General features: G+C 36.5%; 1 protein-coding gene across 1 annotated transcript in view; it reads left to right on the forward strand.

Annotated features, from left to right (window-relative positions):
* Positions 1–24,414, forward strand: part of Plscr4 (phospholipid scramblase 4) — a 41,890-nt gene extending 17,476 nt beyond the window's left edge. Inside the window, exons 4-9 of the mRNA XM_051140824.1 lie at positions 12,197–12,420; positions 15,565–15,607; positions 16,544–16,770; positions 21,910–22,071; positions 23,221–23,379; positions 24,064–24,414. Of these exons, the coding sequence (XP_050996781.1) occupies positions 12,197–12,420; positions 15,565–15,607; positions 16,544–16,770; positions 21,910–22,071; positions 23,221–23,379; positions 24,064–24,108 (860 nt within the window). The 3' untranslated portion in view covers positions 24,109–24,414. The remainder of the gene's footprint in view (positions 1–12,196; positions 12,421–15,564; positions 15,608–16,543; positions 16,771–21,909; positions 22,072–23,220; positions 23,380–24,063) is intronic.
* The last annotated feature ends 909 nt before the right edge of the window (positions 24,415–25,323 follow it).

The following is a 25,323-nucleotide window of genomic DNA, read 5'->3' on the forward strand; positions in this document are numbered from 1 at the left end:
AAAAGGCCACTGGCAGTTTCTACACTGGCATCAGTAGGTGGCTTCATACTAGAGTTTTCTGTAAGTTAATATGAAATACTATGGATACACAAAATTAAACATGTATTGATTTTTTTTCTACAGAAACAGTAAAAAAAACCTCTAAGGGCAATTTCCAACTCAGATGGAAGCATAATATGCTAGTTACTTACACATAATTTGTCAACTTTTTACTTCTTCATTAAAAAAAATATTTATTTATTTATTTATTATTTGTACAGCGTTATGCCTCATGTGTGCCTGCATACCAGAAGAGGGCACCAGATCACATTATAGATGGTTATGAGCCACCATGTGGTTGCTGGGAATTGAACTCAGGACGTTTGGAAGAACAGCCAGTGCTCTTAACCTCTGAGCCATCTCTCCAGCCCTACTTCTTCATTTTTAACATGGGTTAATACATCTTTATAATGAAAATTACTCATGTATGTAAATTTGTATATAAGTATAGAAATCTAATCATCCTATTGAATAAGCCCTTAACATAAAGGAAGGGATGCTACCAGGAGCTGACATGACTCATTTTAAAAAAATTCTCAAATTAATAAAAATCATCTTTAAATGCCAGATTCTATAGATCCCTGAGGTTTTTGAAGACCATCTACTATACATCACTAATATATCTGAGTTACTTGTTTCTGGCTATATACTGACTGGCTAATTTAGAAAACATCTGTGGCTTACTAAACTAGTACCTAACAACCCACAAATTTGACTGACTATTAGTTTGCATTTCTTAATTATCCTAAACAGTTTGTGATAGTAGCTTTCAAAAGGACTAGAACTTCAGTTGCATTTTTAAAGAATTACATAGTACGATACATTAAAAAGAGTTGATACATAGCATGCTGTAAACAAAACATAACCTTAATTTTGTATCAATATACAAGTATAATCTTAATTTTGTATCAATACAAAAGACCGATAAGACTATGTTCAATAATCTAGCCCTTTTCTCTGTTGTCCTTAAATTATTTCTATATCCCCTCCTTTTATCTTAATAAAAAGAAAAGATTATAACTCTATTACAATAAAACTACTTACAAAAATGAAGCAATTTTTGCTAATCTTTCCACAATGTCCATCTTAGTTGTATTTGGAAGTTTTGAGATTATTTGTTTGTTTGTTTGTTTTGTTTCGTTTTTATTTGTTAAACTTTTTTGTTGTTTGTTTCTCATGACAGAGTTTCTCTGTGTAGCCTTGCCTGTCCTGGACTTGCTTTGTAGACCAGACTGGACTCGAACTCACAGCGACCCACCTGCCTCTGCCTCCCGAGTGCTGGGATTAAAGGCATGTGACACCACACCTGGCTAATTAAACATTTTTTTTATTTTTTACATATACATTTATATTACTACACATCTATACAATAAACTAACTATAGCAAGAAGAACCATGACACAATCAGGAATTAGGATTAAGTATTTTTGAGTTCAAAGTTCTGTAAAATGTTTGTGTTAATCTCATATGAACTCAGCAATTTGAATGTCCTAATCAGTCTGTAGTCTGGAGCAGATCTTTGAACGATTGTTGGCTTAGTGGCAATCCTGACTGGGCAGAACATAACAGTCAACTCAAGGCTGTCCACTGTTAGTGCAGAACCAGGCCTCAGAAGAAGCATAGAGCAGTTTTTCTCAGTGGTTGGTGTTACACAGTCCAGGTGGATTCTTTGTCGGGGTCCGGTCATCTTGGAAACCCAAAAGGTTACTGTTAGGAATGGTAGAAAAACTTAAACATTTTAAATGCCATATCCAGCAGATTTCGGAAAGCTTTGAAGACCATAACCTGTTAAGTACATCCAAAGTACATAAACTTTGTTCCTAGTTACTTGCTTCAGACTCAAATCTGGAAACATGTACAAGAAGCCAAATGAAGCTTATTTCTAAAATTAGTTAATACTGTGCATAATGACAGAAAGTATATATATATATATATATATATATATATATATATATATATATATATATATATATATAAACAATCCATTTTTTTTTATTTTCCTCTGTCCCATACCAGGTTGCTCTTCTGATATGAGACAGAGATCTTTGAATTCCCCTTTAAGAACCATGTGTGGGTTTAGAGAAGGAGAGAGCCATACTCCAACCCCAAAGCGAACTTTAATTAATTTTTCATTTAATTGGGGCCACAGAAAGACCATTGTCCACTTATGCCTGTAGGGGACAGAAGAGACAGAAGGAAATGGCAGATACCAATTAGTCAATTATTCCTTTTCTTGTGGCATTTTCTCTTGATAATCCACCCTTTTTCATGAGATGTTTCATTTTTCCAGTGGTTTCCAGATTCCCCAGTTAGATGCTTTTATTTTTATTTTTCCTCTTGGAAAGATAAACATAAAAGGCCTGCCCCAACCCTAACTAAGGGGGGGACTTCTTTTTTGGTGGGTTATATCTTTCCTAGGGGAAAATGTATTTTGTGTTTTTCGTTTTTGTCTTGTTTTGGTTTTTGGCAAGAGAAAAAGCATTATGTCTCAGTTAAAATTTTTTAAAAGTTCTTTTGAAAATTTGAAACTAAATATACCTTTAAGTATATTTAATCTTAGATTATAGAACATTCACCTTGAATTTCTGCCTGCCTTTTACAAGAGGCTTTTAAATTTAATCATTACAATTCTTATTTGCTGTCCTGTCTCCTAAGTGTTGGGATCAAAGGCACGTGCTTTCCAAGTGCTGAGATTAAAGGTAGGAATTACCTTAGGTACCACACCTGTACCTAAATTCTACTTGGAACTTGCTTTGTATCAGGCTGGCCTTGAACTGAGAGATGTTCATGCTTCTGTCTCCTGAGCATTGGGATTAAAGATGCATGCCTTCCATGTGCTGGGATTAAAGGTGTGAATATCATTACCATATTTATTGTAACTCTAGAATTTAGAAAACCACTAATTTATAGAAATCCTGGGATTAAAGGCATTGGCTACCACTTCCCTGCTCAATTTTTTTTTTTATCTTAGCTCCAATTGCTCTAATTCTTAGAGATTTAGAAAATTGGAACTGTAGTAATCCTTTGAATTTACTTAAAACATTTTAAATCTCTTAACTGTGATTTTAATACCAAACAACAAAAATGTCCTTTTTATATAAGAAGAAAACTTTAGTCTTTATATATTAATTTGAACTGAATGACCAAGCTGTTTGATTAACTAATGCCTCTCTTTATTTAGGAGATATCTCTGGTTCGAATTTATCAATTTTGATTGTATCCACAACTTTTCTGATCATGTGGAAACAAAGGCAAAACCTCTTCCCCAACATAACACAGATCCTGGTTTCTATTCTGAGGTCAACATATCTTTAAAATATACAGTCTGTTTTAGTTTTTCTATTATCCAATGTCTCTCTGCAGATGTTGTTTCATTTTCATTAGCATTTAGGAAATTTAAGGTCAGTAAAGCACTGTGAAATTTATCTCTAGGGGTCTTTATTACACCTTTTCTGTTCATTAAGCATCTCTTTTAAAGTGATATTAGATCTGTCTAAAACTGCTTGTCCTGTGGGATTGTGTGGTGTACCTGTAATATGCTTTATGTTGTAATATGCAAAAAAAAAAACTGTTTCCTTTTACTAGAGACAAATGCTGGAGCATTGTCAGTCTTAATTTGTTCAAGTATCCCTATAATAGCCATAACTTCTAATAAATGTGTAATTACAGAATCAGCTTTTTTTTAGATCTCAAAGCAGTTTCCCATTGAAATACTGAATATATACCTGTGATATGATGCACATACTTTAATTTTCCAAACTCTGCAAAGTGAAACCCATCCATTTGCCAAATTTCATTTCTTCGGAAACCTTTTGAGTTACTTCCTGCAGGTAATGGAGTTTGGTTATACAAAGAACAAGTCAGACATTGCCTTATAATTTCCTTAACTCGTGGCCAAGTGATAGAGAAATCTTCCTTCAAGCTTTTCTATTAATGTGGTGTTTCTTATGAAATTCTGAAGCTTCTAGCACATTGCCTATTAACAGCTAATCAATTTCATCATTACTTTTTGCTAGGGGGCCTGGTAGGCCTGTATGAGATCTGATATGTGTTATATACAATGGAAGGTTTCTACTTCTAATTATTTATTTTAGTTGAATAAATAGCAAAGTTAATACTAAATCATCCAGAATAAAGCTCAGCAGTTTCAATGTGTAAAATAACTATTTATGCATATTGCAAGTTAGTAACTATATTAAGAGATCCAGGAAAATCACATAATGCCATAAGAACTGCATACAACTCTGGTTTTTGAACTGAATCATAAGGGCTCTGAGCCACTTAACTTATTTTTCCTGACTCATAACTTGCTTTTCTTGATTTATTTGCATCAGTATAAAATGTAGGTGTTCCAGAAATTGGTGTCCCTTTTTTACCATATGAGGGAGAATTCAATTAGTTCTTTTTACAAATGAAGTCTCTTGCTTTGGGGATATTGTTGTTAATCTCTTCCAAAAAATTACTGTATGCTCTTTTCCAATATTCATTTTCTGCCCATAATGAGGTAATTTCAACATTAGCAGTAAAAGGTACCACAATTTCTACTGGGTCTATTCCTGCTAATTGATGAAGTTTCATTTCTCCTTTCAGAATCAAGTCAGAAATATTTTTCTACATAGGTCTTTACTTTTTTCATTCTATTTGTGTGCTAGAAATATCCATTCTAAAATACTATCTTCTTTCTGTATAAGGATTCCTATGGGAGAACAAGTAGAAGGCAAAACTACAATCTAGGTTTGGATCCAAGCAGCCCGCATGTGCATCCTGTAATTTCTTTTCTTACCAGAGCCAATTCTCTCAGCTTCAGCTAATAATTTTCCTGGACTGTTTACATCTTTATCACCTTGTAAGGTTTGAAATAAATTGCTCAACTCTTGAGTAGTTAATGCAATTGTGAGCTAGAGCCAGTTAATATATCCCAGCAATTTTTGAAAATCATTGAGTATTTATAATTTATTTTTCCTGGTTTATATTTTCTGTGGTCAAATTTTCTGTAAACTTACTTATATCCTAAATAACTGATAGAAGCTCCTGTTGTATTTTTTCAGGAACAATTTATAATCCCCAGCAAGGCAAAATTCTTTTTACTTCATTGAACACAGTTTTCCCAAGGTATTTCATCTGAATCAGCCAGTAAGATACCATCTATATAATGGTAAATTTTAGATTGAGGAAACTCTTTATGAATTATTTTTAATAGCTTTGTACAAAATATTGGCACAAAGTAGGACTGTTTATCATTCCTGGTAAGACTTTCCAATAATGCCTCTTTTTTGGCCTACTCTTATTATAAGTTTGTGCTGAGAAAGCAAACCTTTCTCTATCATGCTTGTGAACAGAAAACCTTTTAAATCAATTACTATCAAAGGCCATAACTTAGGTAATAAAGAAGGCAATGGGATTCCAAGCTATCAAAAGTCCATGGATGAATCACCTTATTTATGGCTCTGTTAACATCCTCCATTTCCCTGATTTCTTTTTTGTAACAAATATAGGGGAATTCCACAGGCTGGAAGGTTCCTAAATGTGTTAAGCGTTTAGTTACTCCTGTACCAGCTGTTCAAGTACTTGTAATTTTTCTTTTTTCATAGGCCATTGATTCACCCATACAGGCTTGTCAATTAGCCATTGTAAAGGTAGGGCAGTTGATACCTTTGGAAGACCAACACCTGTCATGTTCTGCTCATGGATAGATAACCTGAACATCTGTGTCTGTTCTAAATGTTTATTTTTATATTTTTTCAGAATTCTTTATTTTATAGCTTGTTTTTTAGATTGGAGGAATGTTAATCTGTGTTTTCCATTGGTGTAACAAACTATATCTTCATAAATTTATGACTATATTAGACATATGTGACTTTAATTTTCCCATTTGTCCTTCTGGTCCTATATACTCAACCTATCTTGTATTTTTTTTTATCTGAGATAATGTTCCAATCCCTAAAAGCTGGATATTTAATTCTTGAAGAGGCCAATCTGGATGCCAAGATTTTGATAAAATTGTTTCTGTGTCTACTAAACTTTCACTTCGATGCCATTTATTTTTATTTTGCTTAAGTCTCTATTTATAGAAGTTTACCAATATATTTGTCTTATGGTCTTTCTTGAACTCTTTGTATTATTTGTTGAAGCTGTTCTGTCCTTGATTACATGTGGAGCAGTGTTGTTTTTAACAAGAGACACTAAGTCTTTTAATTGTTCAGTGGATGAGTTTCTCCTGTGCCAAATGATTGAATTAAATGTGATGTTGGGGTCTGTAGGAGGCCCCCGAGGTGTTTACCAAAGGTAAGCAGTTACCTTGCCTATCTCTTGTTGTTCTGAACTCAGTAGCCCAATACCTGTCTTTTCTACACCTTTTGCATACTCCAGAAAGCTGGGGGCTTCTTCTTGGTTTATCTCCAGAAAAACTATTATTTCTAGAAGTGCCTAACCTACAATCCTTTTCAAATAGCCTTTCTTACCACATTTGAAACATCTGCCATTTTAATTTTCTCTAAGTCTTTTAGAATTTACTTCTTCAATCAGATTAGCATTATAAACAGGAGATCCAATATCAGTGATATCTCTAATTCATTCCTCTATCTCTAAAGGCTAAAGACTGATCTTGCTTTAAAGGTCTAATCACTCTTTTGCATTCTGAATTAGCATTTTCAAAAGCGAAAGTTTAGTACTTTTCTGACTTCTGAATTTGATAGTATTCTACTTACAGCTGAAGTCAACCTTTTTAAACACATCAGTAAAGGCTTCATTTGGGCCTTATATAATTTAAGTAAATGACTCAGAGCTCTTTCCTGATTCTTCAACCTTATCCCAAGCATTTAAACCTGCTACACATCATAGTGCCAAGGTGTGGCCATCAAATTCAAAATGCCTCTGTGAATCAGCATATTGACCTTAACCTAGCAACTGATTCTGGGAAATATCAGCACATCTGGCCTGATTTAGTTGTTCTATGACCTTCGCTTCCTCTTTCCACTATGATTGCCTTTGCAACTGAGGACCAGGTTCCAATATTGCTGTTGTTGTATCTTTCCAATCTTGGGGTAATCCTGTTCAGAGTTAACCATGAATTTAGAATCTGCTTCACATAGGATGAATGCATACCATAGGACACAACTGAATCCTCAAATCTAGTATGTCTATAGGATGCCATTCAAATTTGTCATAACCTTGGGGTGCCTATTATCTTCTGGTATGTCTGGTATAGTAACTGGATATACTAAGGCTGTTTTTCTAACAATCTTGGGCCCCCCTTTTCAGTTGCATTATGCTGTGTCATGGTAGGCTCTTGTGTAATTTCCTCAGTCTGTATCTGAGAAATTTCCTTATTCTCATTTATAGGTCTTTCTAAGAATTATCTAAATTCATCTGTCTATATCTGAGCATTTTTCTTTTTCTCATTTATAAATCTTTCTAAGGCTTGTCTAAATTCCTCTGTCTGTGTCTGAGTATTTTTATTTTCATTTATAAGTCTCTCTAATTTTTCTTCTAAGGCTTTTATACACTTTTTCTTTGAGTGAATACAGAGAGCCATTATGGCTATTGAGAATAAATATAAAATACTGAAATGATAATAATCATAATTGGTACTGGGACAATTTTAGCTAAGCTATTTAGCTTTTAATTTTCTGCTTATTTTTTTTTCCAAGTCATCTGGGGTACCACTACATAGGATCCTAAAGCCTTCTATTAAGTTCCATTCTCAGATCTCTCCTTGAGAATTTCTCAGATGGCTTCCCAAATCTGATGGCTTCTTTTTGTCTGCAGCTGGAGCTATCTCTCTGTCTGTGTGATCATGCCACTTGTTAGAGTGCTAAAATATATTATAATAAATGAAAATCCCCATTGTTAAAGTTTACCAATAAAAACTCAGGAGCCAGATGCTGAGGTGAAATCCTATTTACTCAGAGAGGCAGATAAAGCACCCAGCTGACCTTTCTACTCAGCTCATGTATGTCTCAGAGGAAAATGCCCAAAAAGCTCACTAGCTCAGCTGACAGCCAGGAGGAAAAGGCCAAAAACACAAGGCCAAAGGATTCATAGCTCAAAGCTCAAAAAGCCAGATAGCAAAAGCTCCTTCTATTTCTTCACACTGTCTTAAATATCTTTCAACTCAAAGTCCCTCCTACTCTTTAATCCCTGTCTGCTGGTTTCTTGCTCCTTTCTCTTGACCTAGGGTTCATTTTATTAAATCTTGTGTACATAAAGCTCTTGGATTAAAGGTGTGTATTATGCTAGAGATAGCTGAACCACACCATAGCTACCTGTTTACAATAAACAGAAAGTTCTTGGATTAAAGGTGTGTGGTAGGGCTCAACTACACCAAACAAGAAACAGGGATTTATAGTTCACAATCTTGGGGTTCACAATGGGATCAAATATCCAGCAACACTACCTTGCTTTCTAACCTTGCCAGTGAATACTCCAGAAACAGCCCTTACTTCTGCAAAGCTCAGCTTACTTTCTACAGTTCTTGTTTTGGTCTGTGTTCGCATAAAACTTTTCTTCCTCATGGAGTGCCAGATTGGATGAGGTAGCATTTATACCATAGTTCATCTTGTCTTCATAGGTTAAGAACCATTCCTATCATCTCTTAGGACATGTGCATCTCTCTGGGATTGAAGCAGTTATTTGCTTTATAGTAACCATTTTTCTCTTACAAGAATTAATATGAATATGTTCCAAAATACTGAAGATAGTAATATGTATGCAAGTCTGTTTCTAACCTTAGTCATTGCAGCTTGTCCCTGAAGCTGTTTTGATTGTTTCCCAGATAAAGTAATGTTTATACCATAGCTTTGTTTTGAGATAGTATTAGAGTTGATTTTGTAATTCTTGGCCTTATTAATGAGCTTTGATTTATAGATAAGAATGTCACATAGCTTCAAAAACTACTCTTCTTTAATGTCTATATCACAGGGCATCCTTCATTCCTTGCACTACTGGTTTTGCATTAAATGCTTTTCTGTAGTTTTCATTCAGAGAAACTTCTTCAAACTCTGAGATTGTTTTTTCTTCTACTGCCTGATTTTTCTCAGTGTTGGTTAACCCTAGACCACTTTGTTTCTATGATTAGGTGTGTGTGTGTGTGTGTGTGTGTGTGTGTGTGTGTGTGTGTGTGTGTAAATTAAGGATTGAATTAACTGTTGTCACTAAACTTCCTAGATCTACAGACCTCCACAGAATCCCCTAGTGAGTGTTACTACTCCTTGATTATGATACAGTAGGGATATTATTGATGCAATATAGCTGTAAACAGTAAATGCTATGTAATGAAGGAATATAGATTCATAAAAGGCTCTGACAGTTCAGCATCCCTTTATGAAAAAAAAAACCCAAAGAAACTAAAAATAGAAGAAACATACACCAATATAAAAATGGCTATATAGGTCCCATCTATAATGTACATTATACTAAATAAGAAAAATGAGAGCATTTTCTCATCTGAAACAAATGCAGGTGCCTACTTTCTTCATCTTTACTCACCATAGTGCTTCAGTTCTTAGCTAGAGCAGTAAAACACAAGAAAGAAATACAGACTATAAAGATCTAAGCACTCCTATTTGCAGATGGTATGACTCTATACTTAAAGAACCATAAGAATTCCATCAAGAAGAACTTACACCTAATAAACACTTTCAGCAAAGTGGCAGGATGAAAAAACAGCATAAAAACAGTTGTCTTACTGTAGACCAATTACAGCTTGTAAAGAAAAACTCCATTCACAGTTGCTTCAATAATATAATATACCCAGGAATAAAACTCCTAACTATAAGGGTTTTTTTTTTTAAGTTAAAATACTAAGGAAAGAAGTACAAAAAGACTTAAGACCTCTCATTACCATGAATTATCAGGTGGTTTTGTAAAGATAATTGCATTATTGAAAAATGTTCTTCAAATTGAACACAATGCCCAGCAAAACCTCAACTGTATTCTTCATAAAACTAGAACATATAATCCTAAAATGCACACAGTAGCAAAGATGTAAATATTATCTAACATATTCTAAGCAGAAAATAAAACAGTGCTGAAAACACCAAAATGTATCAAAGAGCTATAAACAAAAAGCAGACGTGTAGACTGTTCTAATTTTTTTTCCTCAAACACTATTTGCTCTAATATGACCAAATATGGAACAAAACTAACTTGGATAGGGAAGGGGCTTCTTTCAGTTTACAGGTCACTGTCCACCCCATCACTGGGGGAAGCCAGGGCAGGAGTTCAAAGTAGGAGTTGAAGCAGAGACAGTGGAGGGATAATGCAGGTTTCATCTAGCTTGCAAAGCTATTTTCCTTGTACAAAGCCTAGGAAGACCCAGGTCCACTGTCTCAACAAAGTCGCTGCTGACAGTGGGGTGAGCCATCCTTCATTAACATATATTACCAATCAAGAAAATGACCCAAAGGGATGCCCACAAGCCAGTCTGATGGAGGCAATTCTCCAATGAAGCTGTATTCTTCCCACGTGAGTCAAGTTGACAGCCAACATTGGCCGTCACATAATCCAGTAGAACCTAAGATTCAGAGATAAATCCACAGAGATATACCCACTAAATTTTCAACAAAGTTGTCACAATCATACACTGGGATAGAGACAACCTCTCTCAACAAACCATGCTAGGATAGCAGGGCACTCATACATAAAAGAATGAAATTAGATCTGTATCTCTCATCCTACACACACACACACACACACACACAAATGGATCACAGCTTTCAATATAAGACCTGAAATTCTGAAACTGTTGTAGAAAAACACTTCAAGATAATGGCTCAGGTAAGACACTTCAGAGGAGGACTTTAATAACACAGGTAACATTTCCAAGAATGGACAAATGGGGTTGCATGAAATTAAAAAGCTTATGCTCAGCAAGCGCCAAAAGCAGCAGAATATTCCAGTCTCCAGAGTGGAGAAAACACTGTCAGCTGAACATCAGATAGAAAATTAGTGTCTACAATAATTTTTAAAAGAAACAAAAAGCTACATAAAATGAACAAAACCCTAACCTATTAATGGGATAATGAACTGAGTGAGCAGTTCAGAATAGGAAACACAAATACCCAAAAGCACTTCTAAACTTTCATTACAGGGTAGGGAGGTGAACAAACAAGTGTCACAGTGAGTATGTGGAACTCAGAGGGCAAATTCCAAAACTGGCTTTCTCTTTTCACCGTGGGTTCTGAGGTTCGAATTCATGTTATCATACTTGTAGTGAAAATAGTTTTACCTACTTAGGTGTCTTGCTATCCCCTAAAATATATCAGAAAAAGTGTTCAACAGCAGCAGCAAAGCCCACTGAACTATACATTTAGAGAAGGAAAGAAAAGAATAATTTGTAAATGTAAAATGTAAATGTAAAAATCTTGGTATGTTGGCGTGGATGGGCAGGGGAGACTCCCCTTCTCTGAGGCATATTGGAGGATAGATAGAGGAAACAGGGAGGGAGGGTGAGGTGAGGAGGAGAGGAGGGAGGAAGCTACAACTGGGGTGTAACATGAATAAATAAAAATTTTAAAAAAGAGAAATTGTGAGATATATTGGTGTTGATAAACAGCCTGAGGTCTAGATGAAAGGCAAAAAAAAAAAAAAAAAAAAAAAAAAAAGTTGAACAAGGGCAACCCAGAATAGATGGTAAGGACCCCTTTATAATAAATTGTAAAAATGACAGTGATAATTGCAGGTTAGACCTTGTGTTAACTCAGTTGAAACCAATAAAGTGCATTTATGATCCCCAAAGGGGAAGAAATGAGAGGCTACTATGTTTCTTAGAATGCCAAACTTTTCCATATCTGTGATATGGGCATAATATGTAACAAGTTTTAAAAGGGTTACATGAACTAAGATGTGAATAATCTCTTTAGTACATTTTAATTATATGAGTACACACTCAGAGAACAGGAGAACTTGTTCTCTTTAAGAACATGGGGAGGGGAATAGGGTGAAAGCTGGAGGGAGGGAGGAACAGATGGATACAAGTGAGGGGAAAACAATTGAGATGTAATCTGAATAAATTAATTAAAAATTTAAAAAGCAAAAATAAAAAAGAAAAAGAAAAGAAAAGAACACGTTGCATGGATATTTACTTATGTAAAAATCATATAACCTCCAACACACTAAAGTGAGAATACATAATATTTTCATCTGTTTGAGAACACAGGCCCTGCTGGACCAGCTGGACCTCCACCAGCAGGCTTGCCAATGGGATACTACGCTCCCCAGCAGCCTGGTGCCATGCCCACGTACCATCCCATTGGTGGCATCCATCCTATCCAGTACCAGCCTGGCAAATATCCTGTGACGAATCAGCCTGCTCCTGTAATGTGGATGCCGGGGCCAGCTCCTATACCCAACTGCCCTCCTGGTCTGGAATATTTAGCTCAGGTACCCCAATAAATTTCAAAGCATTTTTTTTCTATGAAGTATGACCGTAGAGTATGGGGAGAGGGAATAAGAAGCTGGCTAGAGCGAATAGGGAGTTAAGCCACTGACCATAGAAGCTGGCTTGCTGGGAGCTGTGATGGTGAATTTCTGTGTAGGTAGTGAGAACAAGGATGCATTTATAGAACACATAAGTTCTTCCTGAAGCAACAAAATCAACTTTCAAATTATGGCTTTCAAATGTGGCTTTCTCAAAGGAATTAGAAAAATAAGAACAAGAGTCACTAACTTGATGCCATGCCATTTATTTACGAGGAAAGAACTCAACACCAAGAAAAAAAACAGAATAAGTAGACAAGGGGAGATGGTAGTGGGTCACAGGATGGTCAACCTATGGCATCTCTCCAATATCTCAGACTCTCTTTAACACCCATGAACCCCCAAGCACATAAACATCAATAAGTGTGAGATGTTGCTTTAGATTACAATCCCTTTCGTACGGTACAGTGACCTCGCAATTTTTGTGTACTTGTAAATTATGGAGGTAGAAAACATAAAAGCTGGTGTGATATTAGTTTTTGCACAGGTGATATTTAAAACCTGCAAAAAAGAAAAATTGTTGGTGAAAATAAGATAGAGCTAATTGTGGAAATGCCTTTTGAGCTTATAAATCTTGTGCTTTTGAAAAAGGAGGTATTTTTAAGTACATCATTAATAAGAAAAATCCCAGTTTAACGTGTTCCATGCAGTTAACCAAACACTTTTGGAGCTGACCTGCCAATTTTCAGTTCTCTGTGTGGGAGGGACCTGTTAAAAATCACAAGTACACTATTGTATTGCAGATATGAGAGTCAACAGTGTTAGATTAGACATGTTTTAATTTTATGAACATGGAATTTGTTACTAGGGTTGCTTGTGGAAACTTAGTAGATGCATTCGTTATCCTAAAAGGCTTTCCAAAGTGACTAGCGGATCTAGAAAGCCCCGTTTACAGAAACCCAGGGAAACTTCAAAAGGGGTTGAAATCTGAAATCTTTTGCAAAGGGTATATCTCTCAATGTCTGCTTTTACTCTGCGAGTAAATCAACCTATTTTCTGACATCTACTTTTCCTTTAAGGAATTATTGAGTTTAAAATAAGTGAAAATGAAAGAGGTTTGGAGATAGACAAACCTCCTCTTTGTCTTCTCTACCTTTTACTAACTCTAACCTTGTAGTTTTCTATTTTTAGTTTCCGTGAAAGGTTTGATGCATGCCAGCCTGTACTGTTGGAAGAAGTTTTAGTGGATTATCTTATAATGGCTGTCCTGTTGCTGGCACACAGGGGCATGTCCTACAGATGCCGGCTGTGGACACTATTAGTTACACACTCTTGTGTCATTTCCCTGGTAGGTGCTTTGAGATCTCACCTACAGATCACATGGTACTTTGTTGGAACTAAAAAGAGCCTTTATCCATCCACTGTAGCTTTAGAATAGTTCCAGAATTTTGGCTTGCCAGTGACCTTCACCTGTTTGTCTATTCCTTGCTGGCACAGCTCTTCATTAAAAAACATTTGCATCAGCAGTGATCAGGACATTTTGCCCTGCAGTAGACACTCTTACCACAGAGTAAATATTTTTATATTTTAATTTCTTGGTATGTATGTATGTATTTATTTATTTATTTAAGTATAGAAAACCTCTCTGTTGAAGCTTTAGTGTGTCACAGTGTGCCCCACAGTATACCCCTCTGTCCACATATCTTGACTTGTGAATGTTCATTGCAATGAGTCACTGATTTGGTTTGAGGTCTCTGGATTCTGTGACACCATCAATATTGGAATTTTCTTAGTGTTTAACCAAAGGAACTGCAAACAACTGTAGCGGCCATTTTGATATTTTACATGAAGTGACCCCTCGATGTCTCATTATTGATTAATGAAAGCTTTACAATAAATATGGGTCACATCCTCCTGTATCCTCTTGGAACTAATTACACCACAGGTCATCCCTGACCAGTTGTTTAAATATTATTTAAATACATTACTACACTCATGTAGCTTTCACTCTTTAATGAATTTTGACGAAGTGCAACATTTTAGGCAGCATTCTCTGCTCAGTGATTATGAACGGTCTAATGTTCCAAATGATTACAATTATGATGATAATGATCCCTCTATCCTACAAGAGGCTTTTTAATCTGCTGGGGTGTTCTGAACTGTGATAACAGAACCATCACACCGTCTATTCTCGAAGTGATTCCAGCCCCGTTCACGCGAAGTTTCCCTGATGATGTCCCTAACCTTTCTTTTCGTGGACTGCTGTCTTACAATGCCCCCTTCCCTTTCTCCAAATGCTACTTACATGGTGCTATCTTCATGGCATCTTACTAAAATGTGCACTGGGGAAAGAACCTCATATTAGAGTCTATGTGCTTAGCCTATTGGAGAGGTACTCGGGAAACAGTGTGAAATGGAGAGTCCTACTCAGGGCTTACCTTGGATTGTTTACCTTCTGAAAACCAAAGGAGAATCACATGCTCTGTCCCTAGCCTGTGTTAAGTCATCCTGCCACTAGGTGGGCATCTCAGGGAAGCTAATGGAGAAACAACTTCGGCATCTATGCACGTGTATGGCTTCCTCAATATGCTCTCACTCTAGCAAGCAGATGTTTTCCTGTCAGTTAGCTTAGCTTTTTTTTTTTTTTTTTTTTTTTTTTTTTTTTATGTGGAATTACGGAGAAGTGTTTTTTCTTATTTAGACACCATTGCATCTAATTAGACGCAGATGAGATAACCTCAATTGATTAAGGTTTTGGATTCCATTCAATTTTCAGAGAGATATTTGGCATTAATTGACACATTGCAATTATTTTTATTTTATGCATATGGGCATTTTGCCTGTTCATGTATCTGTGCATCGCTTTCACGCCTGGTACTCACGGAGAACAAAAGAGGGTGTTTGATCCCCCTGGAGCTGGTAGTACAGATGGTTGTGAACAACCATGTGCATTCTGGGAACCAAACTCACTTCCTCTGTAAAGGCTGAGCTAACTCTCCAGTCCCTGACTGATACCTTTTAATACTGGGTCATCCTATTCTTTTCTCTTGGTAATAAACGTTAGTCCTGGTTTCCTGTATTCTAATTACTTCCATTCTGTCCCCACAGTTGGACAACATGCACGTTCTTCAGCATTTTGAGCCTCTGGAATGTATGTATAATTGTACTTTGATTCACATCGTTTGCTGATTAGCATATTGTAACCAGATGGAAATTTGTGTTACTTCATACCTACTCCCTTATTTTATGCTGATGAGATTTTAGTGATTCAAAGAGAGAAAGACTCTTCTTTATTGCCTTATGTTCATAAAAGCAATGAAAGGAATTATTCTATATAGTTTATAGATCAATCCTCCATACACTGATGATCTCCGAGACCCAGAAAGGACTTAGATCTAGTCTGGCTAACTGCCTTCTACCTTCTGCATTCATCCACTTATTTAGATGAGTACAAGAAGAGGGGAAATTATGGGCTGGGCTAGCTAGAGCCCCACAGCCCACTACAGTCTGTGTGGCAAACAGAAAACAGAATCTAGGACTGCTGAGTTCTAGTCTGTGACTATTGCTATCAAAGTCTGGAAAACTGATGCCAGTCAGGTGACTCTTCACAGTTCCTTTCTGGCTCACTCATGCTTAGGGTAGCAACTGGGCATGCCCCTCTAGGCACCACATAGGGGCTTTGATTGTTCTGGATTTATATTCTCATTTACAAATAGCATGTCTCTAGTCATTTCATCAGTTTCAGGAGCTGATTAACTCATGGTCTGATGTGTGTGATTCCAGTAGAATGGTTTTACTTTAAAATTTTTCTGATTCTGATATTCCAGGGACACTGTATTGACCATTACTTTTTTTCTGTGGGAAAACTGTTAAAATGATTTCATATTAAACTTAACAGATGTTTAAAAATTTTAAAGTACTTAATCTTCATGGGTTACATGGTTGTATTTTACTTGAAAATTAAAAAAAATTATTTGGCTTTCAGTCCAATCATCATCATCATCTTTTTCCTCCTCCTTCTTCAACAAAGGCTGCCTGAGTCTTGACTGGCTCTAACTCATGATTCTTTCCTCATTCTAACTTTTAGTGATGACAGGTTATGAAACTAATAATAGATATGACATCAAGAACAATGTAGACCAGATGGTTTACTTTGTAACTGAAGACACAGATGACTTTACCAGGAATGCCTATCGAAGCCTACGACCCTTTGTGCTCCGGGTCACTGACAGCATGGGGCGAGAGATCATGACCATGCAAAGGCCTTTCCGATGCACCTGCTGTTGCTTCTGCTGCCCCTGTGCGAGGCAAGAGGTCAGAGAACAAGAGTGGAAGGACACTTTCCTCCTGATCTTCCCTTTACAGTGTGGTTGGTCTTCTTCCTAAAATACATGGGAGGGAGAGTTTTAGCCCTACCATTCAGAGTGAAACTGAGACTGACTAGTGGGGAGAGAGGAAGCTGACTTATATCACAGGACAGAGTTTCTCAATTTTTCTTTGTCTTCTCATGTGATGGGGGCGAGGGGGTCAAGTAGAACTTGATGCTGTTTTGGGAGTAGCTACTTTCTGATGAATTAGGTACTTACAGGAATGGATAGTAACCACATGTTATGTAATAATGGCAACATATCCTCCAGATGACAAATTTGGAAGGGTTTTTGATTGCAGTACCCATTACAGCCTACTCTTTTCATGCTAAAAGAAGTCCTAAAAGTAGATGAACTGTCAGATAGAGCCCTGCAGATGGCAGAGCTACACCTACCGTACAGATGCTCTGTGTTGTGGTTTGGTCCTTCCTCTAATGTGTCCCAGTCTTTGAGTTCATGTGCATTAGTCCTGTTGTGCTTGGAAAATGCTGTTTCCTTAGAGTCATCCATCACTGCTGGTTCTTAGAATCTGTCCACTTCCTCTTCTGAGTAGATCATAAGATAGGAGGTTGCGGATGTTGATGGAGATGTTCCATTTAGGGCTGAGTGCTCCTATTCTGTTGCTCTCTGCATTTTGGCCAGTTCTGGGTCTCTGTGTTATTTTTTTTTTTATCTACTTCAGGAAGCTTTTCTGATGGGGGCTGAGTAATACTCTGCTCTATGGGTGTAGAAATATGTCATTAAGTGTCATTTTACTGCTGTCTTTCTTTAGTACATTATTAGTAGATTTTCTTCTATACTCAAGAGCCTAGTCTCAGGCTCTTAGCCACTTGGATCCCTGGGATGGATCATGAAATATTGATCACTGGCTGTGACGTATGTTCTTTTTACTGTGTTCTTGAATTCAGGTTTCCAATATTTTACTGAGTGGTTGTGTTTGTGGAGCAGGAGAGTTGCTCTGTAGGCTTCCTTCTTCCTTCCTTTCTTCTTTTTTGTTCTGTCTTTATTTGGCTTTGGTATCAGTGTAATACCACCTTTGCTCAATTAATTTGCTAGTTTCCCTTCCCTTCCAAGTTGAAAAATAGTTTAAGGCATAATATCATTAACTCAACCTTGAAAGTTTCATAGAATTTAGCATTGGAGCCCTACAGTCCTGGATTGTTTTTCAGTTAAGAAATACAGTAATAAATGCTTTAAATTGGTCTGATTTATTTATTTATTATTATGTATACATTGCTCTGCCTACATGTACACCTGCAGGCCAGAAGAGGGCATCACATTATCTGTGGTTGTGAGCCACCATGTGGTTGCTGGGAATTGAACTCAGGACCGCTGGAAGAGCAGCCAGTGCTCTTAACCTCTGAGTCATCTCTCGAGCCCCTGAGACCCAACTTCTAATGCAAGTTCTTCCAGCCGTAATACTTCCTTTGCAATTTCCCTGTCTGTGTTCTGGTGGCTTGAGAAGCTTTATTGTTACTCAACTTTGAATCTAGTATTGTTTCAATTTCCTCCTTAATTTCTTCAGTGAGCCAGTATTTATTGAAAGTGTGCATGTATTTGAGTGATTTCTATAGTTTTCCTTAATGTTGTTTCTAGTTTCATTCTGTTGTGATCTGACAGACTATTAGGGATTCTTTCAAATTCTCTTGTATTTGTTAAGGTTTGCTCTGTGGCCTACAATGTCACCAATTTAAAAAAAAAATGGATTCCATGAGCTAGAGTGATGTATGGAATAGTTTAGCTGTAAAGTTCCATAATTTTGTTATAGGTCTTAGTTTAGAAGAAATCTTGAAGATGGTAAAAGGGTGTTGAAGTCTCCCATTATTACTGTATCAGAACATATCTGATGTTTCACTGTCTGTGTTTGCTTTAAGAAATTGGGGCACTCAATATTTGATGCCAAAATGTTTACAATATTTTGTATTTGTACTGGTTAGAATTTTTGTTACCTTCATACAAGCTAGGGTTATTTGAGAAAATAAAATCTCAGTTGAGAAAATTGTACTTAAATTATTCCTGGAAACCCAAGTTTGGCTCCCAGCACCTATGTTGGGCAAGGGCAACTCATAATCTTTAAGTACTGGAGTTGTTTTCTTTTTCTTTTTCTTTCTTTTTTTTTTTTTTTTTTTTTTTTCAGTGCTTCCTTGGTTGCCACGCAATGCCTTAATCTGTGCTTTTCTTCCAATGTCTTACTTCTCCATCAACCTTAAAATGGCTGGGTATTAGAATCTTGTTTGCAGTTGTTTATTTTCATTCCATGATTTCTTCGTTTGAGTATTGATGACAAGAAATCTGATGCTATTGTGGTATTGCCTTTTCCTTTGCATGTGACTTGGTATTTTACCCTTAAAGCTTTACTATTGTTTCGTTGCTTTGTATATTTTATATCTGCATTGTGACATGTCATGGAGAAGTTTGCTTCTGCTCATTTCTGGTTTTGGTTCTAAATGTTCTTATATTTTGTTGCTATGACTTTTTCTTGATTTTCAGTAGAATTTAGACTTTATTACATCATTTATCCTACTCTGGATTTTTAGATCTGGTTTTTTGAATGTATCCCAGATATATGAGAAGACATATATATGTGTGTGTGTGTGTGTGTGTGTGTGTGTATAATTTGTATGTATATATAGGTTTTATATGCAGTTTGTGTATATATATATATTTGTGTGTATATGTATGTATATGAATGTTTTGTTGCCTTGTCCCTTGTCCTGAGTCCTTAAAACTCATGTTCTTGCTTTGTCTTGATAGTTATGATGCCCCTTCACTGTGCATTTTATTTGCTTGCTTGATTGTTTTTTCATTTCCATTGTTTATTTTTCATTGTTTTTAGAGTATCATATTCTCTGCTGAATTTTTTTCTCCTCCAGATTTTATCATTTCTCCTCCATTTCACCACTTTGCTAACTTTCCTGTCTAGGCCCTGAATTAGAATACCTAGGGCTTTTAAATGGTATGTTATATGTCATTCTTGGCTAAAAATATTAATCTGTTTACCATATTCTCCATTTTCCAAATTACCTTTAAAATTGAATAGATAATTAACAGTTTCTACCTGACAGAATGGTCTCGCTGAAGACTTGTCAGTACACACCAGTCTCTAAACTCAGTTCCTAATAGATAGCATAATGCCCGCCCATCAGTATTTTCTGTCGTTCTCAGTACTCCTCTGAAGTTATTATAATTGTAATAGGAACTTTATGTTTGAGGTGAATCTCTCTAATACGTGTTTCTCCAATACAGCAAGTGTTTATATTCAAACATCATAATTTGCTTTCAGATCACAGCCTTTAAATTCCTATGAAGAAGGTAAAAATAGACGAAAGCAAATCAGAGTTGCAAAATTCTAAAATAATTGAGTCTTTATCTGACAACATAATTAAGATGTTATTCCCTTCTTTTATTCATTTTGTGCATTTTTCTTACTCAGCCCTCTCACCTATGTAAACTACATCACCTATCACCACAGAACCAAGTACTAACAATTTCATACCTACAAACATGGTCCGCATTAACTCACTCCCTGTTCTGCCTCATTTTCACTGTTGATTATTGGCAACCATTAATTTGTTCTGAATCTCTGCAATTTCTTATTCGAGTATATTGTAAAATGTGAACCATATATTAGTCACTTAGTCACAACATAGTAATTTACTTATGTGAAAACTTCACATTTCTGAGTTGTTTTAATCTTATGGGCTTAAGCTTTTTTGAAATTTTGATTCTAGGGAACTATCCAATTTAATGTTTCATATAGGTACAAATTTATATATATGAACAATGGCTTTGGCAATGCAAAGATGTGCAGTCTTGTTCTTTGTTGCATAAAACCCACTCCCAGTATCCTTCTAGATTCAGAAAAGGAATCATGCTTTCACATTGAACTTCTAAGAAATAATTTAATCTTTATAGCTCTTGTTTTTAAAAGAGAATGCTGTCTTTTATAAACATCTTATATACTGGTAATTAAATAGAACAAGACAGTGGACAATATTTTTTAAATATTTAATAAAATGTCATTGTCTACCTCTACATGAAGAATTTTAACTGTTATAGCATAGTATTTGCAAGGTACACACACAGACACACACACATCAGCAATTTTACTCTTTGTGGTTTTAGTTACTATAGACAAAGGTAGTCTGAAATATTAATGGCAAGTCTCAGAAATAAACAATCCATAAACTGAATAGTATGCTGAATTGTGGAACATGAATTACTCTTTTTTTTTTTTCAGAGTATCCAAGGTATACTTGCTGTACATACAGTGGTAGTTGAATGGCTACATTTGCATAATTTCTATTATAGAACAGAGTGTGTTGCAACCATTCTACTGTTAGTTACCATACTGTGCTTAACGGATGAGTTAAACTTTGCTATAGCATCAGTTTATTGTAAAGTGTGGTGTGCATTAGGCTCACAACTATCTGTACTTGAGGCATTCCCTTCAGAGAAGGGACACTCATCAAATTTTCATAATGTTTCTTTCTCATTTGCTTTTTTGTTGTAGTTGTCATATAGGGGGTTTAGTTTTGATGCTTAAGATTTAGCGGATTAAGTCAGAAGCCATGAGAGTCTTAGATCAAACAAAGACCATTATTGTATCACAGCAACATGAGCCCCTTTAGATCTGTCTACAGAGGCTGTATGTCTGTCCAGACAATGCTGTGTGTCCTGTTAGGAACACCGAGATTGGATAACTGGAATCTTATATCAAGCAATTCAGCAGTAATTAAGCCTAGTCTTTGTTCCACAGTAAAACCTGACCTCACCTCTTTAGAGTGCTTTCTGAAATACAACCCCGCAAATGGCCCCAGGGAAACACAAGCCTTTCCCTGTCTGCAATTATTCCCCTTGCCCTTGCATGACTAAGAACATACGCAGGTGTGTGTGTGTGTGTGTGTGTGTGTGTGTGTGTTTGTGTGTGTGAGAGAGAGAGAGAAAGAGAGAGAGAGAAAGAACATATGCAGGTGTGTGTGTGTGTGTGTGAGAGAGGGGGGGGGGAGGAAGGGAGGGAGAGAGAGACATGGGTCTGCATTGTGCACAGACAGCATCCTAACTTCTATCACTGTTTTGCATGCAGTTAGAAGTGCAATGTCCTCCCGGTGTCACAATTGGCTTTGTTGCAGAACACTGGAACTTATGCAGAGCTACCTACAGCATCCAAAATCAGAAGAAAGAAAATATAATGAGGGTGCGTGGTCCATGCGCAACCTATGGCTGTGGTTCAGATTCTGTTTTTGAGGTAAATATATGTAAATATATATAATATATTATATATATATATTCTAATTTTTCCATTCAGACTTCAAAATGTTCTTACCCAGTGTTTTTTATGTGACTGAGAAAGTGTATGAAGAAAGAGTCAATAGTGAGTGTCTCATTATTGATTACTTGACATTTTTCAAAATGTGAGTGGCATTGCCATTTTAGAAACATGTTTTCCAATGCAGAACACAAAAACTTTGGGAGGAAGCAGCCTGATGGCATCAACTTATTCTTGGTATATATCCTCTCTCTGTTTTCGAATGATTTCTACAATGCAAATACAGATTGTAAAAGCAAAAGTCTAACAAACACAGCGCTTAGAGCATGTATAAAGACACGGATATAGCAAACAACAGGGTTATGTTATAACATTTTTCTCAGTTAAAGAAAGGTCTTTTGTTTTGCGTTTATTGCAGCGGTTGCCAAAAACATTGCTAGAATGTTTGGGGGCTTTCTCAAATCCTTTCAGCAGGATGAGGTGTGCCGTATAGTAACTTACTCCTTCTCCAACTTCTTCTTCCTGCGATACCAAGCGCTTTTTGTTGGTTTTTATTATACGTCATCATGTAGCGAAATAATGCTCACTTACTAAGAGAGGTGTAGAAGCTCTCAGCAAATTAGATTCCCCACTGCTGAGTGGCATCAGCAGCTATGCTTGGGCTACTTCTATTGTGTTAAGCACCGTGGTCCTTCCTTCAGAAGCTGAAGCCCATTCTCACACCAAGGTCTGCTAAGACAGGCTGGGGTTTGGCCCACAAAGGACAGAGTCGTGTGCGGTGTATAGTACAGACTCTTTAGTTTTGCTTAGAGGTTCCATTGGTTGAAAGTGATTTTCCATTCCCAAATTCTCACACTCAACTCAAACTATACCTTCTAATGAAAATCTCCAAAAAGATGTATTTAAGGACAAGGAAAAGTCACTAGGTTGAGGATTGTAAGCTACGTCTCTGCTCAGTTGTGAAACTGTTTCACGACACTAATCCTAAAATTTTTCATTTGAAGTGATGTCGTTAGGGTTTGCTCTTGCACTGTATCTTATCACTTCACAAACTGCTTCTGAGAGAAAGACAGAGGCATGCCCCTTGATGCTTTCAATCACTATAAAGTCCTGCTCTTGGCATTGCAGGTCAACTCTCTAGACGGAGTATCTAACATCGGCAGTATTATCAGGAAATGGAATGGCTTTTTGTCGACAATGGCAAATGCTGACCACTTTGAGATCCGCTTCCCTTTGGACCTGGATGTGAAGATGAAAGCAATGATTTTTGGTTCTTGCTTCCTCATTGTAAGCCTTTTGCTGTGGCATGGAGGGAACTAGTCCTTGTGATGGGAAGCAGGATGCTACAGCCGAATATTTGCTATGAAATTTGGCCAGCTTCTATCTTTACCACTTCTAGCTACACACTTTGCACTGGGTGACAGACTGGCTTTACTCCTTCGTAGCAGGGAGAAAAATGCTGACACTTCCAGGGTGATGGATCTCGGCAGAGCAAAGTCTGTTGGGACACACCTGGAAGGTGTCCGACTGACTGCGTATAGCCTCCTCATTGCCCATTAGTTATGTTGCTATAACTAATGTATAGTTCAAAACAGTTGCTCCACTAAACATTAATAGAGTAAGTACAAATCAGTCGCCCTCTTCCTCTTGCATGTCAACTGCAATCACACTCACCAATGTTACATCACCCTTAGCTCTACTGAGCTTTTCCTTCAGTTATTGACAGCATTTTTAATTGGTGCTGAATATGAAAAGTTTATTATCCACCTGCATTCTTACATGTTAGCTGTGTTCATAAATATTTCATTAGATTAATTCACTTGTACTGGAATAGAGTGTTCCCATGACAAATTACAAAGGCTCTTTATATGTATTTATATACATGTATTTATATACATATAATAATGTAATTATTTATATCTATCTGCCATCTGTCTCTCAAAGTAAATATAATTCCTTTTCCCATTCCAGGACTTCATGTATTTTGAAAGTACTCCTCGACGTTCATCAAGATAGAGAGATCAAGAAGAGCAGCAACTGAAAACAAAATTATAGGAGTTTGCATTGGGCTCACACTCCAACCTTCAGTTATTTGCAAGTCTATATCCCGGCTTGACGTGTGTCCCAGTTGAGTATTTGGCTTCTTAGGACACCAGTTTCTTCTGAAGTCTCTGCTCTATTAGCTGTGTAAACACACACAATACAAGCATTAAAACTATAGGCACATGACCTATGGGAAAATTAAGCCCTTAATTTTCAACAGGCCATAATACATCTTCTATATCTGTCCCTCTCTTCTTCGTCAAGAGGGCAAACTTGATTCAAGATAAGATAGATATCTGCCCCTTTTACTCTTCATCTTTAGAACCAAAAAGGTACACAGAAATAACATGCCTTAAGGTACAAGGAAATGGTTGTGTTTTGTTTTGTTTGTTTTTTGTTAGCATTTATCAGACCATCATTCTACTACATGCATAAAATTCCATAACGTTCTCAGTGGGGAATTTTATTTCAGTACAAAATAAAACTATTCTCTTTATCGGTAGTTTATATTTCCCATGTGTAGTTTTTCATCCCCTCAGCTGCACAAATTGGCACTACCCATTTTTGAAGCAGGATGAGGCTACCAGAGAAAGTTGGCCAAGGCCACAGCCAAATACGTTCTTCACATCTTAGGGCTTTGGTACCTGAGCACAAACCTTGTACATTTGCTTACTCAGTCTATCTAGCATGACCTCTCTTGTCCACACATGCCTAATAGCCAAATATTTACCCTGATATTTGGGATCACATATTGTATCTTTGTATCTCATGTGGCGTTTTTTTTTAAAAAAAAAATTAAGTCTAATGACCAGGATGTCCTAATGACAGTTTATAAAAGATGATTATATAAATCTGACCATTGTTTACCACCGCTTGACTGCTTTACATGTTAAATAACTCTATACACAAATAGTATGAAAACACAGTTATGTTGTTTCCACATTGTCTGCAGATTATCAATGAGAACTGTGGGAGACCAGTAGAGCACTCATTTGTACTAAGGACAGTGTACGTATGAATACACTGATTAATATGAATACACTAATTAATATGAGTCTCTCACCTTGGCTTCCTACCAGCATGTAGACTGGCTTCTTTCATGGATACATTGTTTTAGAGTTTATTAAATGAAGATTAAGAGCTCTTGAGCTGGGTTATCTCAAGAAGAGAGACTTAGGCCACAGCTTA

This window comes from Acomys russatus, chromosome 32 (assembly GCF_903995435.1).
Source record: "Acomys russatus chromosome 32, mAcoRus1.1, whole genome shotgun sequence".
NCBI lineage: Eukaryota > Metazoa > Chordata > Mammalia > Rodentia > Muridae > Acomys > Acomys russatus.